Source organism: Heptranchias perlo, chromosome 18 (assembly GCF_035084215.1).
Source record: "Heptranchias perlo isolate sHepPer1 chromosome 18, sHepPer1.hap1, whole genome shotgun sequence".
In the NCBI taxonomy this organism is placed as follows: Eukaryota; Metazoa; Chordata; class Chondrichthyes; order Hexanchiformes; family Hexanchidae; genus Heptranchias; species Heptranchias perlo.
The window spans coordinates 4,790,137-4,810,811 of record NC_090342.1 but is presented as its reverse complement, the minus strand read 5'-3'; the positions used below and the strand labels follow the sequence as shown (position 1 = coordinate 4,810,811).

The following is a 20,675-nucleotide window of genomic DNA, read 5'->3' as shown; positions in this document are numbered from 1 at the left end:
CTGACTATATATGCGGTACCTTTCATGGAATCCCACACTCACCTGACGAAGGAGGAAGCCTCCGAAAGCTTGTGATTTTAAATAAAGCTGTTGGACTATAACCTGGTGTTGTAAGACTCCTTTACATTTTTCCTACATTACAACAGTGACAACACTTCTAAAGTACTTCATTGGCTGTAAAGCGCTTTGGGACGTCCTGAGGTCGCTATATAAATGCAAGTTCTTTCTTTCTTTGGAGACAGGACCCAATCTGGAGTAGGGAGTCTCACTCTGGAGTTGCACTACAAATCTTTAGTGTCGTGAAGCAAAACAACTTTGTGTAAAGGTACTGAAACTCCACCTGGTTTCACCTTACCTTCCTTCCAACCATAGGCTGTTGTGTCGAGCCCATGATGGGACTGTCTGTAGATGGAGGGAATGGAATCGACAGGTCAAATGACCTTTTCAAACTCTGTACATATTTGTGTTAACGTCTGCTGAATAAGTACAGAGATGTAAAACCTCATTGATAGTCAACCTGTGTAATCTATTTAAATTTGTACCATGTGGTCTGAATTCAGCAAAATCTTGACTTAATTTTTGCTAATATGCTGCAATCCCAACCACACAGGCTAAGGATGACCAAATTAGATTGTATTTATGAAACCTAAACAGAATCATAGAAGTTACAACATGGAAACAGGCCCTTCGGCCCAACATGTCCATGTCGCCCAGTTTATACCACTAAGCTAGTCCCAATTGCCTGCACTTGGCCCATATCCCTCGATACCCATCTTACCCATGTAACTGTCCAAATGCTTTTTAAAAGACAAAATTGTACCCGCCTCTACGACTGCCTCTGGCAGCTCGTTCCAGACACTCACCACCCTTTGAGTGAAAAAATTGCCCCTCTGGATCCTTTTGTATCTCTCCCCTCTCACCTTAAATCTGTGCCCCCTCGTTATAGACTCCCCTACCTTTGGGAAAAGATTTTGACTATCGACCTTATCTATGCCCCTCATTATTTTGTAGACTTCTATAAGATCACCCCTTAACCTCCTACTCTCCAGGGAAAAAAGTCCCAGTCTGTCTAACCTCTCCCTGTAAGTCAAACCATCAAGTCCCGGTAGCATCCTAGTAAATCTTTTCTGCACTCTTTCTAGTTTAATAATATCCTTTCTATAATAGGGTGACCAGAACTGTACACAGTACTCCAAGTGTGGCCTCACCAATGCCCTGTACAACTTCAACAAGACATCCCAACTCCTGCATTCAATGTTCTGACCAATGAAACCAAGCATGCTGAATGCCTTCTTCACCACCCTATCCACCTGTGACTCCACTTTCAAGGAGCTATGAATCTGTACTCCTAGATCTCTTTGTTCTATAACTCTCCCCAACGCCCTACCATTAACGGAGTAGGTCCTGGCCCGATTCGATCTACCAAAATGCATCACCTCACATTTATCTAAATTAAACTCCATCTGCCATTCATCGGCCCACTGGCCCAATTTATCAAGATCCTGTTGCAATCCTAGATAACCTTCTTCACTGTCCACAATGCCACCAATCTTGGTGTCATCTGCAAACTTACTAACCATGCCTCCTAAATTCTCATCCAAATCATTAATATAAATAACAAATAACAGCGGACCCAGCACCGATCCCTGAGGCACACCGCTGGACACAGGCATCCAGTTTGAAAAACAACCCTCTACAACCACCCTCTGTCTTCTGTCGTCAAGCCAATTTTGTATCCAATTGGCTACCTCACCTTGGATCCCATGAGATTTAACCTTATGTAACAACCTACCATGCGGTACCTTGTCAAATGCTTTGCTGAAGTCCATGTAGACCACGTCTACTGCACAGCCCTCATCTATCTTCTTGGTTACCCCTTCAAAAAACTCAATCAAATTCGTGAGACATGATTTTCCTCTCACAAAACCATGCTGACTGTTCCTAATTAGTCCCTGCCTCTCCAAATGCCTGTAGATCCTGTCCCTCAGAATACCCTCTAACAACTTACCCACTACAGATGTCAGGCTCACTGGTCTGTAGTTCCCAGGCTTTTCCCTGCCGCCCTTCTTAAACAAAGGCACAACATTTGCTACCCTCCAATCTTCAGGCACCTCACCTGTAGCGGTGGATGATTCAAATATCTCTGCTAGGGGACCCGCAATTTCCTCCCTAACCTCCCATAACGTCCTGGGATACATTTCATCAGGTCCCGGAGATTTATCTACCTTGATGCGCGTTAAGACTTCCAGCACCTCCCTCTCTGTAATATGTACACTCCTCAAGACATCACTATTTATTTCCCCAAGTTCCCTAACATCCATGCCTTTCTCAACCGTAAATACCGATGTGAAATATTCATTCAGGATCTCACCCATCTCTTGTGGTTCCGCACATAGATGACCTTGTTGATCCTTAAGAGGCCCTACTCTCTCCCTAGTTACCCTTTTGCCCTTTATGTATTTGTAGAAGCTCTTTGGATTCACCTTTGCCTGATCTGCCAAAGCAATCTCATATCCCCTTTTTGCCCTCCTGATTTCTCTCTTAACTCTACTCCGGCAATCTCTATACTCTTCAAGGGATCCACTTGATCCCAGCTGCCTATGCATGTCATATGCCTCCTTCTTCTTTTTGACTAGTGCCTCAATCTCCCGAGTCATCCAAGGTTCCCTACTTCTACCAGCCTTGCCCTTCACTTTATAAGGAATGTGCTTACCCTGAACCCTGGTTAACACACTTTTGAAAGCCTCCCACTTACCAGACGTCCCTTTGCCTGCCAACAGACTCTCCCAATCAACTTCTGAAAGTTCCTGTCTAATACCATCAAAATTGGCCTTTCCCCAATTTAGAATTTTAACTTTTGGGCCAGACCTATCCTTCTCCATAGAAGAGGCCATATCGAATATTGAGAAACCCCAGAAAGAGAGATGTGCATTTAAATGCCATATTCCACATGCAATGTGCTAAACACAGAGGCCCATGTACCGGGAAAATCTATATTGCTGAATTTATCCATCATTTAAAAAAAATTTACAGATGTTTAATTTTTTGACAGATTGGTAAATTCGACAAGACGCTGAGCTGACAGGTGCCAAGTATGTTCATGCAAAACAGCCCTTCTTGCAGATCCAGTAAATCCTGACAATGCACTAATTAGATTAATAAATTTAAAACAGCGACAGCTTTAAGGAGTCAACATCATTTACTTTTGTCAGAAGACAATGTCAAAGTATTAGCAAATCACCTGTGGCATCGCTCACATTCAGTCAGAGATTGCACTGTTTTATAAGGACAGAAACATACCGTGTAAAATGCAATGTATTATCCTGCTGCTAAAGTATTGGGTTGTGCCTCTTTTAAGACTGCGAAGACCAATATTAAACACTGGGTGAGGTCATTCAAGGGTTAATTGTTGGAGAAGAGAACCTTGGCTTTGTGGGAAGGTCAACGAAGAGCCTGCAGATATTGTGGCTTTGGTATTTTCTGTTCCGATTGCAGCAGTTTAACTCTTTCAAAAGCGTGCCAGCTGCGGCTCAGTGGGTAGCACTCTCGCCTCTGAGTCAGGGGTTCGAGCCCCACTCAAGATTTGAACACAAAAGCCAGGCTGACACTCCAAGTGCAATACCGAGGGAGTGCTGCACTGTCGGAGGTGCCGTCTTTCAGTTGATATGTCTCTGCCCTCTGAGGTGGACGTAAAAGATCCCACGGCCGCTATTTCGAAGAAAAGCAGGGGAGTTCTCCCCGGTGTCCTGGCCAATATTTATCCCTCAACCAACATCACTAAAGCAGATTATCTGGTCATTATCACATTGCTGTCTGTGGGACCTTGCTGTGCGCAAATTGGTTACAACAGTGACTACATATCAAAAAGTACTTAATTGGCTGTAAAGCACTTTGGGAAGTCCTGAGGTTGTTAAAAGTGCTTTATAAATGCTAGTTGTCTACATTTGGATTCCTAAAACAGGAGTAGGAGACAGCAGCACACCCATGTTTACAAAGGGTCCCAAAGAGCTAACTTTTTTTAATTGATGGCCATTCTCACGGCCTGAATACTTCCTGCAGCCATGTCTATGAAATTCCAGTTAAAGGCTTTTGAAGTAGAACTTTGAGAGACGTTGTGAATGCTTCTTGTAAACGTATAGAATGTGAGCGCATTCGTGTTTGCGCCAATGGTCTGAAATTAAAAACGAGCAATGCTGAATCACACTTTTCAAGTTTAAAATTAGTTATCCAAAAATGAGTAACCAAGATTGCACTTTAGATTGGCAGTAATGAATGTACATACATGTGTCATGGGAGAAGCACATAAAACATTCTTCTATTCCTTAAGAGTCTGTGCTCGAATCTTTAAAGAATAGATAGAGAGAAACTGTTCCCATTGGCGGAAGGGTCAAGAACCAGAGGACATAGATTTAAGGTGATTGGCAAAAGAACCAAAGGTGACATGAGGAAAAACTTTTTTCACACAGCAAGTGTTTATGATCACTGCCCGAGGGGGCGGTGGAGGCAGATTCAATCATGGCCTTCAAAAGGGAACTGGATAAGTACTTGAAAGTAAAAAAATTGCAGGGCTACGGGGATAGGGCGGGGGGAGTGGGACGAGCTGGATTGCTCTTGCATAGAGCTGGCGCGGACTCGATGGGCCAAATGGCCTCCTTCCATGCTGTAACCTTTCTATGATTTGGGTAATAGGCATATTTCAAACCACACCAAGTCATGCTGCTATTGGTTGACTACAAACTCCCCTGCTCCTCTTCCAATAGTGTCGTGGGAAGTTTTACGTCCACCTGAGAGGGCAGATTGAGCCTCAGTTTAACATCTCATCTGAAAGATGGTACCTCCGACACTGCAGCACTCCTTCAGTACTGGACTGGGAGTGTCAGCCTGGATTATGTGCTCAATTCTGATGTGTGACTTGAACCTATGACCCCTATGACCTCCTGACTCCGAGGCAAGAGTGCCACCACATGAGCCAAGGCCTAACATAAGAAATAGGAGCAGGAGCAGGAATAGGCCCCTCGAGCCTGCTCCGCCATTCAATAAGATCATGGCTGATCTTCGACCTCAACTCCACTTTCCCACTCTATCCCCAGATCCATCAATCTCAGTCTTGAATATTCTCAACGACTGAGCATCCACAGCCCTCTGGGGTAGAGAATTCCAAAGATTCACAACTCTGAGTGAAGAAATTTCTCCTCATCTCAGTCCTAAATGGCCAACCCCTTATCCTGAGACTATGGCCCTTAGTTCTAGATTTTCCTGACATTTGAGAAAGGACAGGAAAAGAGTAGCTGGTCTATCGAATCTGACCCGTCCCGGCATCGTACACAAAACATCACCACCCCCCCAAATCTTCTCTCCCTCCCCAACTGGCAGTCATGAGATCTTCTGGGAGAGGCAAAAAAGAATAAACCAGAGGCTAATTTAGGGGGAAAGAAAACTCTGGGGAAATTCATCTCCGACCACGACTTGAGATGTATGCAAATTAATGGGACCGTAGATCTGAGCTTTTACATGTAGCCTCCAAACAACAACTACTTGTATTTATACAGCACCTTCCAACATAGTAAAACATCTCAAGGTGCTTCACAGGAACGTAATCAGACAAAAGTTGACACCAGGCCAAAAGGACAGCTTAGAACAGATGACCAACACTTGGTCAAAGAGGTGGGTTTTAAGCAGCATCTTAAAGAAGGAGAGGTAGAGAGGCGGAGAGGTTTAGGGAGGGAATTCCAGAGCTTAGGGCTTAGGCAGCTGAAGGCACGGCCGCGAATGGTGGGGCAAAGGAAAGTGGGGATGTGCAAGATGCCAGAATTGGAGGAATGTAGAGATCTCGGAGGGTTGTAGGGCTGAAGGAGGTTACAGAGATAGGGAGGGGCAAGGCCATGGAGGGATGGATAGCATCTAGGTGACCACAAAGCCAGAGAGCTTAGACAACCCTATATTAATATACAGCCTTAAGACTGGCGGGATGGAATCTAAGGTCGCTTTCAGATAATTCATGAAGTACTCGTACTCCCAACTGCTCGTTTGCTGCCCTGAAATCACTTCAGGGTACCGACTGTATCTGTAGTTGGGCGGCTGGGTTAGAAGGTCCAATTGATTGTGGGGTAATTGCTCCCAGATTTCCATTAGTCCTGTTGACGCCATGTATTGATTGGAGCACAGCTTTGAACCAGTGGCTTCCCTTCTGGTCTGGACTTTCAATTTGCTTTCAAAGACGACGTATTTGTCTGACTTTCCAGGATGACAAATTGGTCTGTGTCATGGCTGCAACAAATAACACAGGGCATGGAGGTTAATTTCATTTGGAACAGGAAACTGCTGCAGATGATTAAGTTCTGGCTTTCTTTGGGGAAGTTCGGTTTACCTGAGAAATCCAACCTGTACTGAAACAGCCCAGTAGTTAGCTGCATGGTACCCCAAGGACACAGCTGGTACGTTCTTTCAATGTCCTGACTTGAAACAGATTTGCGGACGCCAGCCTGTGTGAAGATGTCACATAACGTTATCACAAAATAGTGTCAAATAGGTCAAACGTCTGCAGAACACTACAATAGAAGCAGCAGTAGGCCATTTGACCAGATGCAGAGGAGATTTACGAGAATGGTACCAGGGATGAGGGATTTCAGTTATGTGGAGAGACCGGGATTGTTCTCCTTAGAGCAGAGAAGCCTGAGAAGAGATTTAATAGAGATGTTCAAAATTATGAAGGATTTTGATAAGAGTAAGTAAGGAGGACCTGTTTGCGTTGGCAGGAGGGTCAGTGACCAGAGGACACAGAATTAAGATAACTGGCAAAAGAACCAGCAGAGAGATGAGAATTATTTTTAAGCAGCGAGTTGTTATGATCTGGAATGCGCTGCCTGAAAGGGCGGTGGAAGCCAATTCAATAGTAACTTTCAAAAGGGATTTGGATAAATACTTGAAAAGGAAAAATTTGCAGGGTTATGGGAAAAGAGCGGGAGAGTGGGGACTAATTGGCGAGCTCATTCAAAGAGACAGCACAGGAACGATGGGCTGAATGGCTTCCTGTGTTGTATGATTCTATGACTGATTGAGCCCACTCTGGCATTTTGTTACCACGGCAGCTGTATCTTTTAAAATCTTTTAAAATCCTTTGTTCTTGGGTTGTAGACAAGACTGACGAGGCTGTATTTATTTGCCCATCCCTCATTTCCCTGAGGGCATTAAGAGTCAACCACATAACGAGAGACTTAAGTTACATGTAGAGTGGGAACCTACAATTTATCAAATTTATTGAATTCAATTCCATAACTTGCCACGATGGGATTTGAACTCTCAACCTCCGGGCTGCCAGTCCAAAACCAGACCCTAAACCCCTCCCAGGTAAGTATCTTATCTCTCTCTTGAGTCACTTTGCATCGATGTCCTTTGGGCCATTACGTTTCAGACTCTCACAGCCCTTTGTGAGAGGAGTTTTCTCCTGGATTCACTTTTAAGCGGTTTAGTTTGAATTCTATGATGATGCTTCCTTGAACAGGATTTGCTCTCCCCTTCACTACCTTATAAATTTAAAAAAGAGAAAAAAAACCTTCAAAACACTGGAAAATTTTGGAAATACACAGTTCAGATAGAACCTCGAGAAGGCAAAGTCAGAACTTTTGAAGTATAGTCACTGTTGTAATGTAGAAAACGCTGCATCCAATTTGCGCACAGCAAGATCCCACAAACAGCAATGTGATAAATGACTGGATAATCTGTTTTTAGCGATGTTGACTGGGGGATAAATGTTGGCCAGAACTTTAGGGAGAACTCCCCTGCTCTTCGAATAGTGCTGTGGGATCTTTTATGTCCACCTGAGAGGGCAGACGTCTTGGTTTAACGTCTCATCTGAAAGACGACACCTCCGATAGTGGGTGTTTTCGACCCCAAAAGTTTGCCTCCCTCACTTGAAGTATGTCAGGGCTGGGCTGCGCAATTTACATTTTTTTTTGTATTCAGGGTCAACTTTGAGCTTATTCTGCATCTGTGCTTCAAGTATAAAACCTAACCAACCTGTGAATACTCCTTCCATAACCCGTCGTCATCCATGAACTGCCACGATGTTTGGTTTCCAGTTGTTCTGTGAAGTGGATCGAAATAATATTTAAGGAAAGAAGAACTCATTTCTATTGTGCCTTTCACAATCTCAGGACGTCCCAAAGCACTTTACAGCCAATGAAATACTTTTGACGCATAGTCACTGTTGTAGGAAAGGCAGCAGCCAATTTGCTCACAGCAAGATCCCACAGACAGTAATGTAACGATGACCAGATAATCTGTTTTAGTGGTGACGGTTGAGGGATGAATATTGGCCAGGACTTTGGGGAGAACTCCCCTGATCTTCTTCAAAGAGTGTCACGGGGATCTTTAACATCCACCTGAGAGGGCAGACGGGGCCTCGGTTTAACATCTCATTTGAAAGACAGCACTTCCCTCAGTACTGGCACTGGAGTGTCAGCCTGGATTTTGTGCTCAAGTCTCTGGAGTAGGGACTATGAACCCATGAACTTTCTAACTCAGAGTCGAGAGTGCGACCCACTGAGCCACGGCTGACACCTATTATTGCCGACTCCAATTCCCAACGGAAACAGTTTAGTCTTTTAAAAGACGCAATATTAAAATTATTGTAGGCAATATTAAAAGTCATTGTATCTCAATTAGTACGTGTGTTGGAAAATACTGGAATATATTCTTAATGTGACTGCCTGACTGACAAAATCTCGATGTGTTATTGCGAAGAACTGACCCAGTTACTGTAATGGGAGTGATTTGCTTCAAGTAACTACGAGAATGAGTGAGCTGGACTAGCAGTTAGCCCAATGGGGCAAATTGTATATTTTTGTTGGACGCTCCCAGATGGGAGTAATACAATCCCCATCACTTCAAACGGCCACGTTTAAATCGGGCAATCGCTTAAATCGGCCAAAGAGAGCTAACCGTTTTCCGTTTGCATTAAAGACAATTTCAAAGTTGCCGCTTACAGTGAGTTAAGCGCTCCATGTCTTTTGGGCAGAAGCGGGTGTTACTATTGGCTTGTATTCCCTGGAGTTTAGAAGATTGAGGGGGTGATCTGATCGAGGTGTTTAAAATGTTAAACGGATTCGATAGGTGAGATACAGAGAAACTACTTCCCTCAGGTGGGGGAATCATGAACAATCTTAAAATTGGAGCTAGGCCATTCAGGAGGGAAATCAGGAAGCGCTTTTTCGTTTGCACAAAGGCGGTGGAAATCTGGAACTCTGTCCCCCAAAAGGCTGTGGATTCTGAGGGTCAATTGGAGCTTTTAAGGCTGAGGATTTTTATTGGGTAAGAGTATCGAGGGATAATGAGCAAAGGTGAGTAAATGGAGTTGAGATGTGGATCAGCCATAATCTAACTGGATGGCGGAGCAGGCTCGAGGGGCTGAATGGCCTCCTCCTGTTCCTACGTGCTATTGTTTGAGAGTGTTCAGCTTCTCACCTCTCCGATCTCCATTCCTTCTCCTGCTGTTCCAGGACAGCTGTGGCTTCCTTCGCTCTGAAGGAACCTTCCTCATCTCCAAGATGCCCTTTTATCTCGCTCCCCGTGCCAACTCTTCCTCTGTGGTCCAAATGCCTGCGCTCCCCTCGAACTGGGAGCGGGGGTGGGATTTCAGCTGCCAGACGCCATGAGGTCATTGCGGGGCAAAAGTCTAGGTGTGTGGATCTCGGGTGAGAACACTGGGAGCTCCCCACACTCAAGTACTTCCTCGCTGGATTGGGCATCACTTGCTACTTGGAGGCCGTAGCGTTTCCCTTTAAACCGTCTAACCGCATATAGCAGGCAAATAGCATCAGCACCAACGCGGCCACTATAAGCAGTGGGGACTGTTCTGGTATGACTGGTCTATTTCCAGGGTTAGAATGGGTTTATTTTACGAAGAAGGTCTAAGCACAGTGTGCATTCCACAGGAAACTTTATAAAAGAGTCACTGGACGGTAGAAATAATCCTCGTGGGGCTACGATGTCTTGTACAAATTACCTCACCTTTGGAATCACAGTTCCTCTGAACCCCTCAAGCACCCCCCCCTCCTGCCTGTCCATTATTCTACACATCCCCTAAACTCCCCCTTTGCTTCTCTGTTCCATCAATCAGTGCAAAGGGTAGGAATAAATTGCTCATCACTGAAAGGTGCAGCTTTGACTAAATACATTTCTCAGTAAACTCCATTGCTGATGTTACGGTTGTGTTTGTAGTCTGGGCTAGTGCTGTATACACACACGCTCCACACACTCACCCACTTGCTCCCGAAAGGCTGGGGTTTACCAGGCGTCTCACAGCTCTCTGGGTGCCAATCAAAAGGTTTTTCTGTGTCATGGCTGCAAAAATTCAAGAGCAACGAACAAAATAAAACCAAGCTCCACGAAAATAATCGAATGAGCAGAGATAACTGTGTTTATATATTTAAGCTCAACGCTGGGAAAGCCCTTCAAAGTTGAATTTGTTCTAAAAGAAAGAAAGACAGACAGACAGAACTACCATTTATATAGCGCCTTTCACAACCTCAGGACGTCCTTCACAGCCAATGAAGTACTTTCGAAGTGTAATCACTGTTGTGATGTAGGAAATGCGGCACTCAATTTGCACACAGCAAGATCCCACAAACAGCAATGTGATAATGACCAGATAATCTGCTTTTAGTGATGTTGGTTGACGGATAAATTTTGGCCCAGGACACCGGGGAGAACTCCCCTGCTCTTATTCATTTAGTGCCCTGGGACCTTTTACATCCAGCTGTGAGGGCAGACAGGAACTCAGTTTAACGTCTCACCCTGGAGCACACAATCCAGGCTGACACTCCCAGTGCAGTATTGAGGGAGTGCTGCACTGTCGGAGGTGCCATCTTTCAGATGTAGTGCGATACCTAAGATAGCAGAACTACTCAGCAGCTACAGTTAATGCACCGGCCGCGACAGAGATGAGATCAGTCTGGAACAAATTTCACTCTGTCGTAAGCAAAACCAGCACAAAAAAGGGGAAATTCAGGTGATGGGCTCAGGATGGTTATTGACGCTTTAGAGAGGGTACAATGCTGATTCACGAGAATGCTGCCTGGTACGAGGAAATACAAACACAAAGACTTGAAAAATTGGGGCTTCATTCGTTGGAACAACGCAGATTACAGGGTGATACGATGGATGTGTTTAAAGTTACGATAGGATGGGACAGGGTTGATGGAGGCAGACTGTTTCCTGTAATTGAGGGGTTCAAGAATGAGGGGCCAGAGATACAAGATTAAATATCAGAGATTTAGAACAGAGGGCAGGAGAAACTTCCTCACAGAGAGTTTTGAGGCCGTGGAATTCACTCTCAGGGTTGGTGGTTGAGGCAGAAACAATGTCAACATTCAAGATTAAATTGGATAGGTGGATAAAGGAAAAGGGATCGAAGGGATATGGGAACAGGGCAGGTAAATGTAACTAGAACTATTTGCTCAAGTGGAGGGTAAACACTGACACGAACGGAGATTTAATACAGGTGTTCAGAATTATGAGAGGTTTTGAGAGAGTAAATAGGGAGAAACTATTTCCACTGGCAGGAGGGACGGTAACCAGAGGACACAGATTAAAGATAATTGGCAAAAGAACCAGAGGCGAGATGAGGAGAATTTTTTTTGTTTAACGCAGAGAGTTGTAATGATCTGGAATGCACTGCCTGAAAGGGCGGGGGAATTGAGATTCAATAGTAACTTTCAAAACATAGAAACATAGAAAATAGGAGCAAGAGTAGGCCATTCGACCCTTCGGGCCTGCTCCGCCATTCAAAATGATCATGGCTGATCATCTAACTCAGTACCCTGTTCCCGCTTTTTCCCCCATATCCCTTGATCCCTTTAGCATTAAGAAATTTATCTATCTCCTCCTTGAATACATCTAATGACTTGGCCTCCACTGCCTTCTGCGGTAGAGAATTCCACAGGTTCACCACCCTCTGAGTGAAGAAATTTCTCCTCATCTCGGTTCTAAATGGCATCCCCCATATCCTGAGACCGTGACCCCTGGTTCTGGACTCCCCAGCCATCGGGAACATCCTCCCTGCATCTAGTCTGTTTAGTCCTGTTAGATGAGATCACCTCTCATTCTTCTAAACTCTAGTGAATATAGTCGACCCAATCTCTCCTCATACGTCAGTCCTGCCATCCCAGGGATCAGTCTGGTAAACCTTCTGTATCGGGAATTGGATAAATACTTGAAACGGAGTAATTTGCAGGTCTATGGGGAAAGAGCAGGGGGAGGGAGGGGGGCGGAGTGGGACTAATTGGATCGCTCTTTCAAAGAGCACGATGGGCCGAATGGCCTCCTTCTGTGCTGTACGATTCTATAACTGATTTATAGATACAATATCGTACCTGAAAAATCCAGCGTGTATGTGAATAATCCGGCAGTAAATTGTTGGGATCCCCGGGGATTCTGCTGATAACTCTGTTCAATATCTTGACTACTGACTGAGCAAATGGTTCCAAGTTCGTCCTGTGTAATTTAAACAAGTCAGAATCACGCAGCCTGCACTGTACAAAACTGCAGCTTCACATTATATACAAAATATCTGGAGGAATATTAGCTTGTGAACTTTCAGCGAATATGTGTACATATATATATATATATATATATATATAGATTGATTTACAGACAGAAGAGGTAAACAGAAATATATAAAGTCTTGTGTCCAGCGTGTGTTCATTATTCCCCAAACATCTCACTTTGTTCCTGATGCAAAACAATCTATAAAAACTAAGAAAGGAAGCCAGTGATTGATCTGGAGCCTGAAATTCACAACCTGCAAAGTCTCCTCGCCGGAGAACGATTAAACTCTGATTGACCTGAACTCATGGTCATGTAACAAGAAGGAGACTTTGTGGCCTTTTAAATGGGACATAGATTCACTTTAGCAGCAGAATAATACATTTCATTAACATCGTACAAGATCCTCTCCGTATGAAACGACGTCTCATCTGACTTAATGCCACAGGAGATCTCTACCTTATAAACCTTAATCCATGCCTTTGTTACCTCCAGATTGGACTATTCCCATGCTCTCCAGGCTGGCCTCCCATCTTCCACCCTCCATAAACTTGAGCTCACCCAAAACTTTGCTGCCCTATCTAACTCGCACCGAGTCCTGTTCTCCCATCACCCCCTGTGCTCGCTGACCTAAATTGGTTCCTGGTCTGGCAACGCCTTGATTTTAAAATTCTTATCCATGTTTTCAAATCCCACCATGGTCTCGCCCCTCCCTATCTCTGTAACCTCCTCCAGCCCTACAACCCTCCGAGATCTCTGCGCTCCTCCAATTCTTGCCTCCAATTTTCATCACTCCACCATTGGCGGCCGTGCCTTCACCGCCCAGGCCTTAAGCTCTGGAATTCCCTCCCTAAACCCCGTTACCTGTCTCGCCTCGAGACGCTCCTTAAAACCTACCTCTTTGACCAAGCTTTTGGTCACCTGTCCTAATGTCTCCTTATGTGGCTCGGTGTCAAATTTTGTTTGATAATCGCTCCTGTGAAGCGCTTTGGGAGGTTTTTTACTACGTTAAAGGCGCTATATAAATGCAAGTTGTTGTTGTTACAAATAAATCCAAATTTAAAACAAGAGCATGTCTTAAAACAAAAAAAGCGAATGTTTAAAATCAAACTCGAACTACATGCTAACTACACATTTCAAAATTTGATGCAATCTTATTGCCAATGTAGCTCTGTGACTGAGTAACGAATGTTGGTGAAGGAAACCATCGATAGAGGTAAAATAAAAATCGGAAAACGCTGGTAAACACTCAGCAGGTCGGACACAGCATCTGCGGTGAGAGAAACAGTGTTAATGTCCCAGGTCGATGGCCTTTAATCAGAACTGGAGGATGTTAGAGATGAACAGCTTTTAAGCAAATACAGAGCCTGGGAAAAGGGGGCAGTGATAGAACAAAAGGGCAGGTCTGTGATAGGGTGGAGGGCAGGAGTGGTTAAATGACAAATGATGAAAGTGCGAGGCGAAGGGGGTGGTAATGGGACAAGCGAAGAAACAAAAGATGGGTCTAGGAGGAGCTGTAAATGGTAACAGCAGAGGGGAAGGAAAGCCTGGAAATCTGGCAAAGAGGAGAAGGCTCCCATGGGCTGGGAATGTGGTGGAGAAAAAGTTGGATAGACCCCAGGACGTGAGGTAATTGGTTTGTTAACTGAAATGGCAGGTGATTATCAATTTAATTAGCAGAACTTCCTACGATATTTATTGAAGATTTTAATCCAATTGACAAGCACACACAATTGAATCATTCCTGCAAATTGTTTTATTTCTCTCAGCAGGTTTGTGAACAGTTCAAGAATTACTTGTATAACAAGTTTGTGGTGGAGTGGAGGGAGGTAAAATTCACAGCACAATATCAAGAATTTGGTCACATGGGCAGCCAATCAGTAAATCCGGAGCGATGCTTATCAAGGGTGACTAAATCGTCAAGGGCGTCAGTGGGCGGCACTCTCGCCTCTGAGTCAGAAGGTCATAGGTTCAAGTTCCATTCCAGAAACTTGAGCACGTAATCCAGGCTGACACTCCCGGTGCAGTACCAAGGGAGTGCTGCACTGTCGGAGGGTCGGTACCGAGGGAGTGCTGCACTGTCGGAGGGTCGGTACCGAGGGAGTGCTGCACTGTCGGAGGGTCGGTACCGAGGGAGTGCTGCACTGTCGGAGGTGCCGGCCGTCTTTCGGATGAGACGTTAAACAGAAGCCCTCTCGGGTGAACGTAAAAGATCCCACAGCCACTACTCGAAGAAGAGCAGGGATTCCTAGACAATATTTATCCCTCAACCAACATCATTAAAACAGATTATCTGGTCATTATCAAATTGCTGTTTGTGGGATCTTGCTGTGCACAAATTGGCTGCCACGTTTCCTACATTACAATAGTGACTACACTTCAAAAAGTACTTCTTTGGCTATAAAGCACTTTGGGTCATGAGGTCGTGAAAGGCGCTATATAAATGCAGGTTCTTATTTTTTTTCTTTCATTACAGGCTATAAATATAGTGTATCGATAGTAATTCCCATTTCTTATGCTTTATACTGCTACTTCCAAATAAAGTTACTCGTTGCTCTAGTCTGTAAGCCTTCAGCCTGTGTGATAAGATCTGCCACTTCAAAGAGAATTTAGCACACAGCACAAAGGATCATACAATCTTGCAGCACAGAAGGAGGCCATTCGGCCAATCGTGCCTGTGCCGTCCCTTTGACGGAGCTGTCCAATTAGTCCCACTCCCCCTGCTCTTTCCCCATAGCCCTGTAAATCTTTTGGTCCTAAGCTCTGGATTTCCCTCCCAAAACCTCTCTCTCCTCCTTAAAAACCTACCTCTTTAACGGAGCTTTTGGTCACCTGTCCCAATATCTCCTCAAGTGGCTTGGTGTCACATTTTGTCTCATTACGCTCCCGTGAAGCACCTTGGGACGTTTTACTTTGTTAAAGATGTGAAATAAATGCAGGTTGTTGTTGTTGTTGTTGTTGTTGTTGTTGACGACGACGACTATTGTCCAGGGAGGTCACCTCATGACACAGTGTAAGCAACGCAAACAAGGCCAAACGCAACAGGTTCGAAACCCATAGATACTCAAAGCCCAAAATTCCAACTGGCCCACTCCCACGGAGGAGGTGAGGTGGAGCAGGCCCCAAGCCCGCCGAAGAAAATCAGAGCGCCGCGTGCTGCTCCAATGGGAATGGCCAAAACCAGGCAGGCCAATTTAAAGAAGACTCCTCAGGAAAAGTTGGGTTCTCTAATGTTAAGGTGATTGATCCCCTCTGTGATTGATTACCATTGGCCGATGGAACTCCGGGGTCTTTGCTGGGACCTCAGCGGGACTTCTGCCAGCTGTCAGCTGGTGACCGTTGTGCTGTGGCCTGTACGGGTGCACTGGGTGGGATTCCTGGGGTAGACTGGGAGCACCCCCTGACACACTTCCTTGACGTGGAGGGTAGTGGGGGGGACGGAGAGAAGGAGGGTGGCTGGGTGCAAGATTCCTGCTCTCCACCACCCCCCCCACCCCACCCTTTCCGGCCTTGTTTAATGGCGCCCAACACCCACAGGACTGCGTTTCCGCCATTTTACACTTCCGTGCCGGGCAATTGGTCCAATTTCCTCCCAGGGCCCCAATGGAATTTCAGACCCATGGTTTCTCGATGATGTAACTGTTGGACCTGAATCTCCAGATTGCTGCGTGTGAGAAGGGGACGTACATGCGGGAAGGGAAGGGAAGGGCGAGTCCTACCTGTCTCCTGTAATCCAACCACCGGTCATCGTCACCTTTGAACTGCCAAGTACAGCTGGCGAGAGGGGCAGTTATCGTCATCTGGCCCATTGCGTCTTGAGCACTGCAGATAAATCAACAATTACTGAACTTCTTTATTTGCCAGGGTAGTGTAGTCACTGTTGCAATGTAGGAAACGCGGCAGCCAAATTGGGGCACAGCAAGATCCCACGAACAGCAATGAAATAAATGAGCAGATGATCTGTTTTTCAGGTGTTGGTTGGTGATATATATTTGCCAGGACACCGGGGAGATGTCCCCTGCTCTTCTTCAAATAGCGGCCGTGGGATCTTTTACATAGAGGGCCGACTGGACCTCAGTTTAACTTCTCATCCCAAAGACGGCACCTCCGACAGTGAACCCACATCCTTCTGACTCAGAGGAGCGAGTGCTACCCGCTGAGCCACGGCTGAGACCCAAGTGTTAGTGAACCTGTTGGTCTTTTGTTGCCATCTGGCAGCTTTCGTGGTTAATTTTAAATTACCATATTTATTGAATTCAGCCCCACAAACTTGTTATGATGGGATTGGAACTCATAACCACTGGATTGTTGGTCCAGTATTATAATCACTACACCACTGTACTCAGCCCAAAAGTAATTTGTTGGCTGTGAAGTTTTGGGACATCCGCGAGGATACAAAGGCTGTTATAAAAATGCAAGTTCTTTTTTTTTGTAAGAAGCAGCACTGCAGCAATGACTCCTTGTGATGTGCTCCCAAGGGCTTAAAAAATACAAACATATGGAAACGACAGGCAGGAAAAGACCAGCTGGTCCATCAAAACGTGCCCCACGTCGTAATGGCCGGAGCATCCGGACTAAACGGTGACCAGGAGTCAAGGGATCTCCTGGGAAAGGCAAAAAAACAAAAACAGAAAAAACCGGAGCCAATCAGGAAAAAAGAAGAGAATTCCTCTCCAATCCCTTCAGGCGATCGAAACTAGTCCAGGAGATCACATTTATCCTTTAAAAAGGCATGTACGCAATATTAAAATAGTCGTTGTATCTCAATTACAATTGAAATCCAAGTATCATGGTTTTGGTTTCCCACTGTATGAGACAATACTATTTCTGGTGGAGGTGAACCCACAGCCAGCTGGAGGAATTGAGGCAATTTGGAAGATAGTCCCTCCAGTTTGACGCTCCAGGGCAGCTGTGTCACGAGAGTTGCCAGGATTACAAACAAATACTCACTGACCAGAATGAGCATCGCAGCTGGTCCATTTCAGAATATGGTTGGGTTGCTCCTTTAGGGTAAATTTCCATTAGTGTGCTCCAGACACGGGAGCGCACATCGGAATATCTGGTGCCCATTAGGAACATAGGAACAGGAGGAGGCCATTCAGCCCATCAAGCCTGCTCCGCTCTTCACTCAGATCACGGCTGATCTGTACTTTAACTCTATTAACCTGCCTTTGCTCCATTTCCCTTGATACTTTTACCTAACAAAAATTTTATCGATCTCAGTCTTGAAAGCTCCAGCTGATCCCCAGCGTCCACAGCCTTTTGTGGGGGGAGAGAGTTCCAGATTTCCACTACCCTTTGTGTGAAAAAGTGCTTCCTGATTTTGTTCCTGAATGGACCTGGCTCTAATTTTAAGGTTATGCCTCCTTGTTCTTGATTTCCCCCATCAGAGGAAATAGTTTCTCTGTACCTACCATACTGAATCTCTTTAACATTTTAAACATTTTAAACACCTTAATCAGATCACGCCTCAACAAACTGTTTCATCACTGAAAGGTGCAGCTTTGACTAAATACATTTCTCAGTAAACTCCATTGCTGATGTTACGGTTGTGTTTGTAGTCTGGGCTAGTGCTGTATACACACACGCTCCACACACTCACCCACTTGCTCCTGAAAGGCTGGGGTTTACCAGGCGTCTCACAGCTCTCTGGGTGCCAATCAAAAGGTTTTTCTGTGTCATGGCTGCAAAAATTCAAGAGCAACAAACAAAATAAAACCAAGCTCCACAAAAATATTCGGATGAGCAGAGATAACTGTGTTTATATATTTATTTATCCATTAAGCTCAACGCTGAGAAAGTCCTTCAGAGTTGAATTTGTTCTAAAAGAAAGACAGACAGACAGAACTTGCATTTATATAGCGCCTTTCACAACCTCAAGATGTCCCAAAGCACTTCACAGCCAATGAAGTACTTTTGAAGTGTAGTCACTGTTGTAATGTAGGAAATGCAGCAGCCAGTTTGTGCACAGCAAGATCCCACAAACAGCAATGTGATAATGACCAAATAATCTGCTTTTAGTGATGTTGGTTGAGGGATAAATATTGGCCAGGACACCGGGGAAAACTCTCCTGCTATTCTTTGCATAGTTCCATGGGATCTTTTACATCCAGCTGTGAGAGCAGACAGGAACTCAGTTTAACGTCTTATCCTTGAGCGCACAATCCAGGCTGACACTCCCAGTGCAGTACTGAGGGAGGGCTGCAATGTTGGAGGTGCCGTCTTTCAGATGATACGTTAAACCGAGGCTCTGTCTGCCCTCTCAGGCCCATGATGCTATTTCGAAGAAGAGCAGGGGAGTTCTCCTCGGTGTCCTGGGGCTAATATTTATCCCTCAATCAAAATAACTAAAAAAGCAGATTATTTGGTCAGTATTCATTCAAGATTAGAAGAATGAGAGGGGATCTCATTGAAACATATAAAATTCTGACAGGGCTAGACAGACTGGATGCAGGGAGGATGTTTCCCCTGGCTGGGGGGTCCAGAATGAGGAGTCACAGTCTCAGGATACGGGGTAGGACATTTAGGACTGAGATGAGGAAAAATGTCTTCACTCAGAGGATGGCGAACCTGTGGAATTCTCTACCGCAGAAGGCTGTGGAGGCCAAGTCACTGAATATATTGAAGAAGGAGCTAGATAGATTTCTAGACACAAAAGGCGCCAAGGGGTATGGGGAGAGAGCGGGAATATGGTATTGAGATAGAGGATCAGCCATGATCATATTGAATGGCAGAGCAGACTCGAAGGGCCGAATGGCCTACTCCTGCTCCTATTTTCTATGTTTCTATGTTTATCACATTGCTGTATGTAGGACCTTGCTGTGCGCAAATTAGCTGGCACGTTTCCTACATTACAACAGTGACTACATTTCAAAAGTAATTCTTTGTCTGTGAAGCGCTTTGGGATGTCCCGTAATTGTGAAAGGCGCTATATAAATGCAGGTTCATCCTTTCTCATTTGTGTGACAATTGCCTAAAAGACAACATCAACTGCACCTCAAAAATAGTCCGTTGGTTGTGAAGTGCTTTGGGACATTCTGAAGATGTGAAAGAGGTTAAATAAACAGAAGTTATTTCTTTTTAAGGAATGTCAGTGCTGAGGAAGAATAGCATTTTCTTTTTGTTACAGCAAATGTCAGCATCCAGCGCCGTTGTGTGTTAGATGTAGCGCAGGTAAGATAAAGGGGAAATGACATACCCAAATGACATACTTTAGCACGAGTAATTTGAGACAGGACGTGTGGTGAGTGTAACAGGCTCGGGAGGAACAGGTGACTTTGGACCTCTGGTTCCCAAAGCTCTCCCCCACTGGGGGTTTTCCTCACCTCATGTCTGGGCCTGTTGTAGACTCATTGATAGAGATTGATTGCTATGATTAGTCAACAACTCCATTATCCTTGTATCGTGTGATTACCAGGATGGTAGAAGGCGAATTAGATGGAACGCAGTCTTTTTTCAACTAGCGATTCCTAGGTTTAGCCTCAGCCTCAGACAATGCCCACTATTGTGTGCGCTTAGTATTTTTACAACAGTCTGTGAAGGATGAGAGTGTAACACCTACGATAGCAGAGTTACTGAGCCGATACGGTTAATGCACGGCGACAGAGAAGAGATCAATCGGGAACAAATTTCCCTCTGTCGTAAGCACAAAAAAGGGGAAATTCAGGTGATGGGCTCAGGATGGTTATTGACGCTTTAGAGAGGGTACAATGCTGATTCACGAGAATGCTGCCTGGTACGAGGAAATACAAACACAGAGAAAGACTTGAAAAATTGGGGCTTCATTCGTTGGAACAACGCAGATTACAGGGTGATACGATGGAAGTGTTTAAAGTTACGATAGGATGGGACAGGGTAGATGGAGGCAGACTGTTTCCTGTAATTGAGGGGTTCAAGAATGAGGGGCCAGTGATACAAGATTAAATATCAGAGATTTAGAACAGAGGGCAGGAGAAACTTCCTCACACTGAGAGTTTTGAGGCCGTGGAATTCACTCTCAGGGTTAGTGGTTGAGGCAGAAACAATGTCAACATTCAAGGTTAAATTGGATAGGTGGATAAAGGAAAAGGGATCGAAGGGATATGGGAACAGGGCAGGTAAATGTAACTAGAACTATTTGCTCAAGTGGAGGG

General features: G+C 44.9%; 1 protein-coding gene across 1 annotated transcript in view; it reads right to left on the bottom strand.

Annotated features, from left to right (window-relative positions):
• Nucleotides 1-3,180: 3,180 nt before the first annotated feature.
• Nucleotides 3,181-20,675, bottom strand: part of si:ch211-244b2.3 (uncharacterized protein LOC557230 homolog) — a 38,849-nt gene continuing 21,354 nt past the window's right edge. Inside the window, exons 8-14 of the mRNA XM_067999263.1 lie at nt 18,146-18,227; nt 16,263-16,365; nt 12,372-12,492; nt 10,260-10,341; nt 8,017-8,083; nt 6,368-6,482; nt 3,181-6,267 (exon numbers count right to left, since the gene is read on the bottom strand). Coding sequence (XP_067855364.1) covers nt 6,212-6,267; nt 6,368-6,482; nt 8,017-8,083; nt 10,260-10,341; nt 12,372-12,492; nt 16,263-16,365; nt 18,146-18,227 — 626 coding nt within the window. The 3' untranslated portion in view covers nt 3,181-6,211. The remainder of the gene's footprint in view (nt 6,268-6,367; nt 6,483-8,016; nt 8,084-10,259; nt 10,342-12,371; nt 12,493-16,262; nt 16,366-18,145; nt 18,228-20,675) is intronic.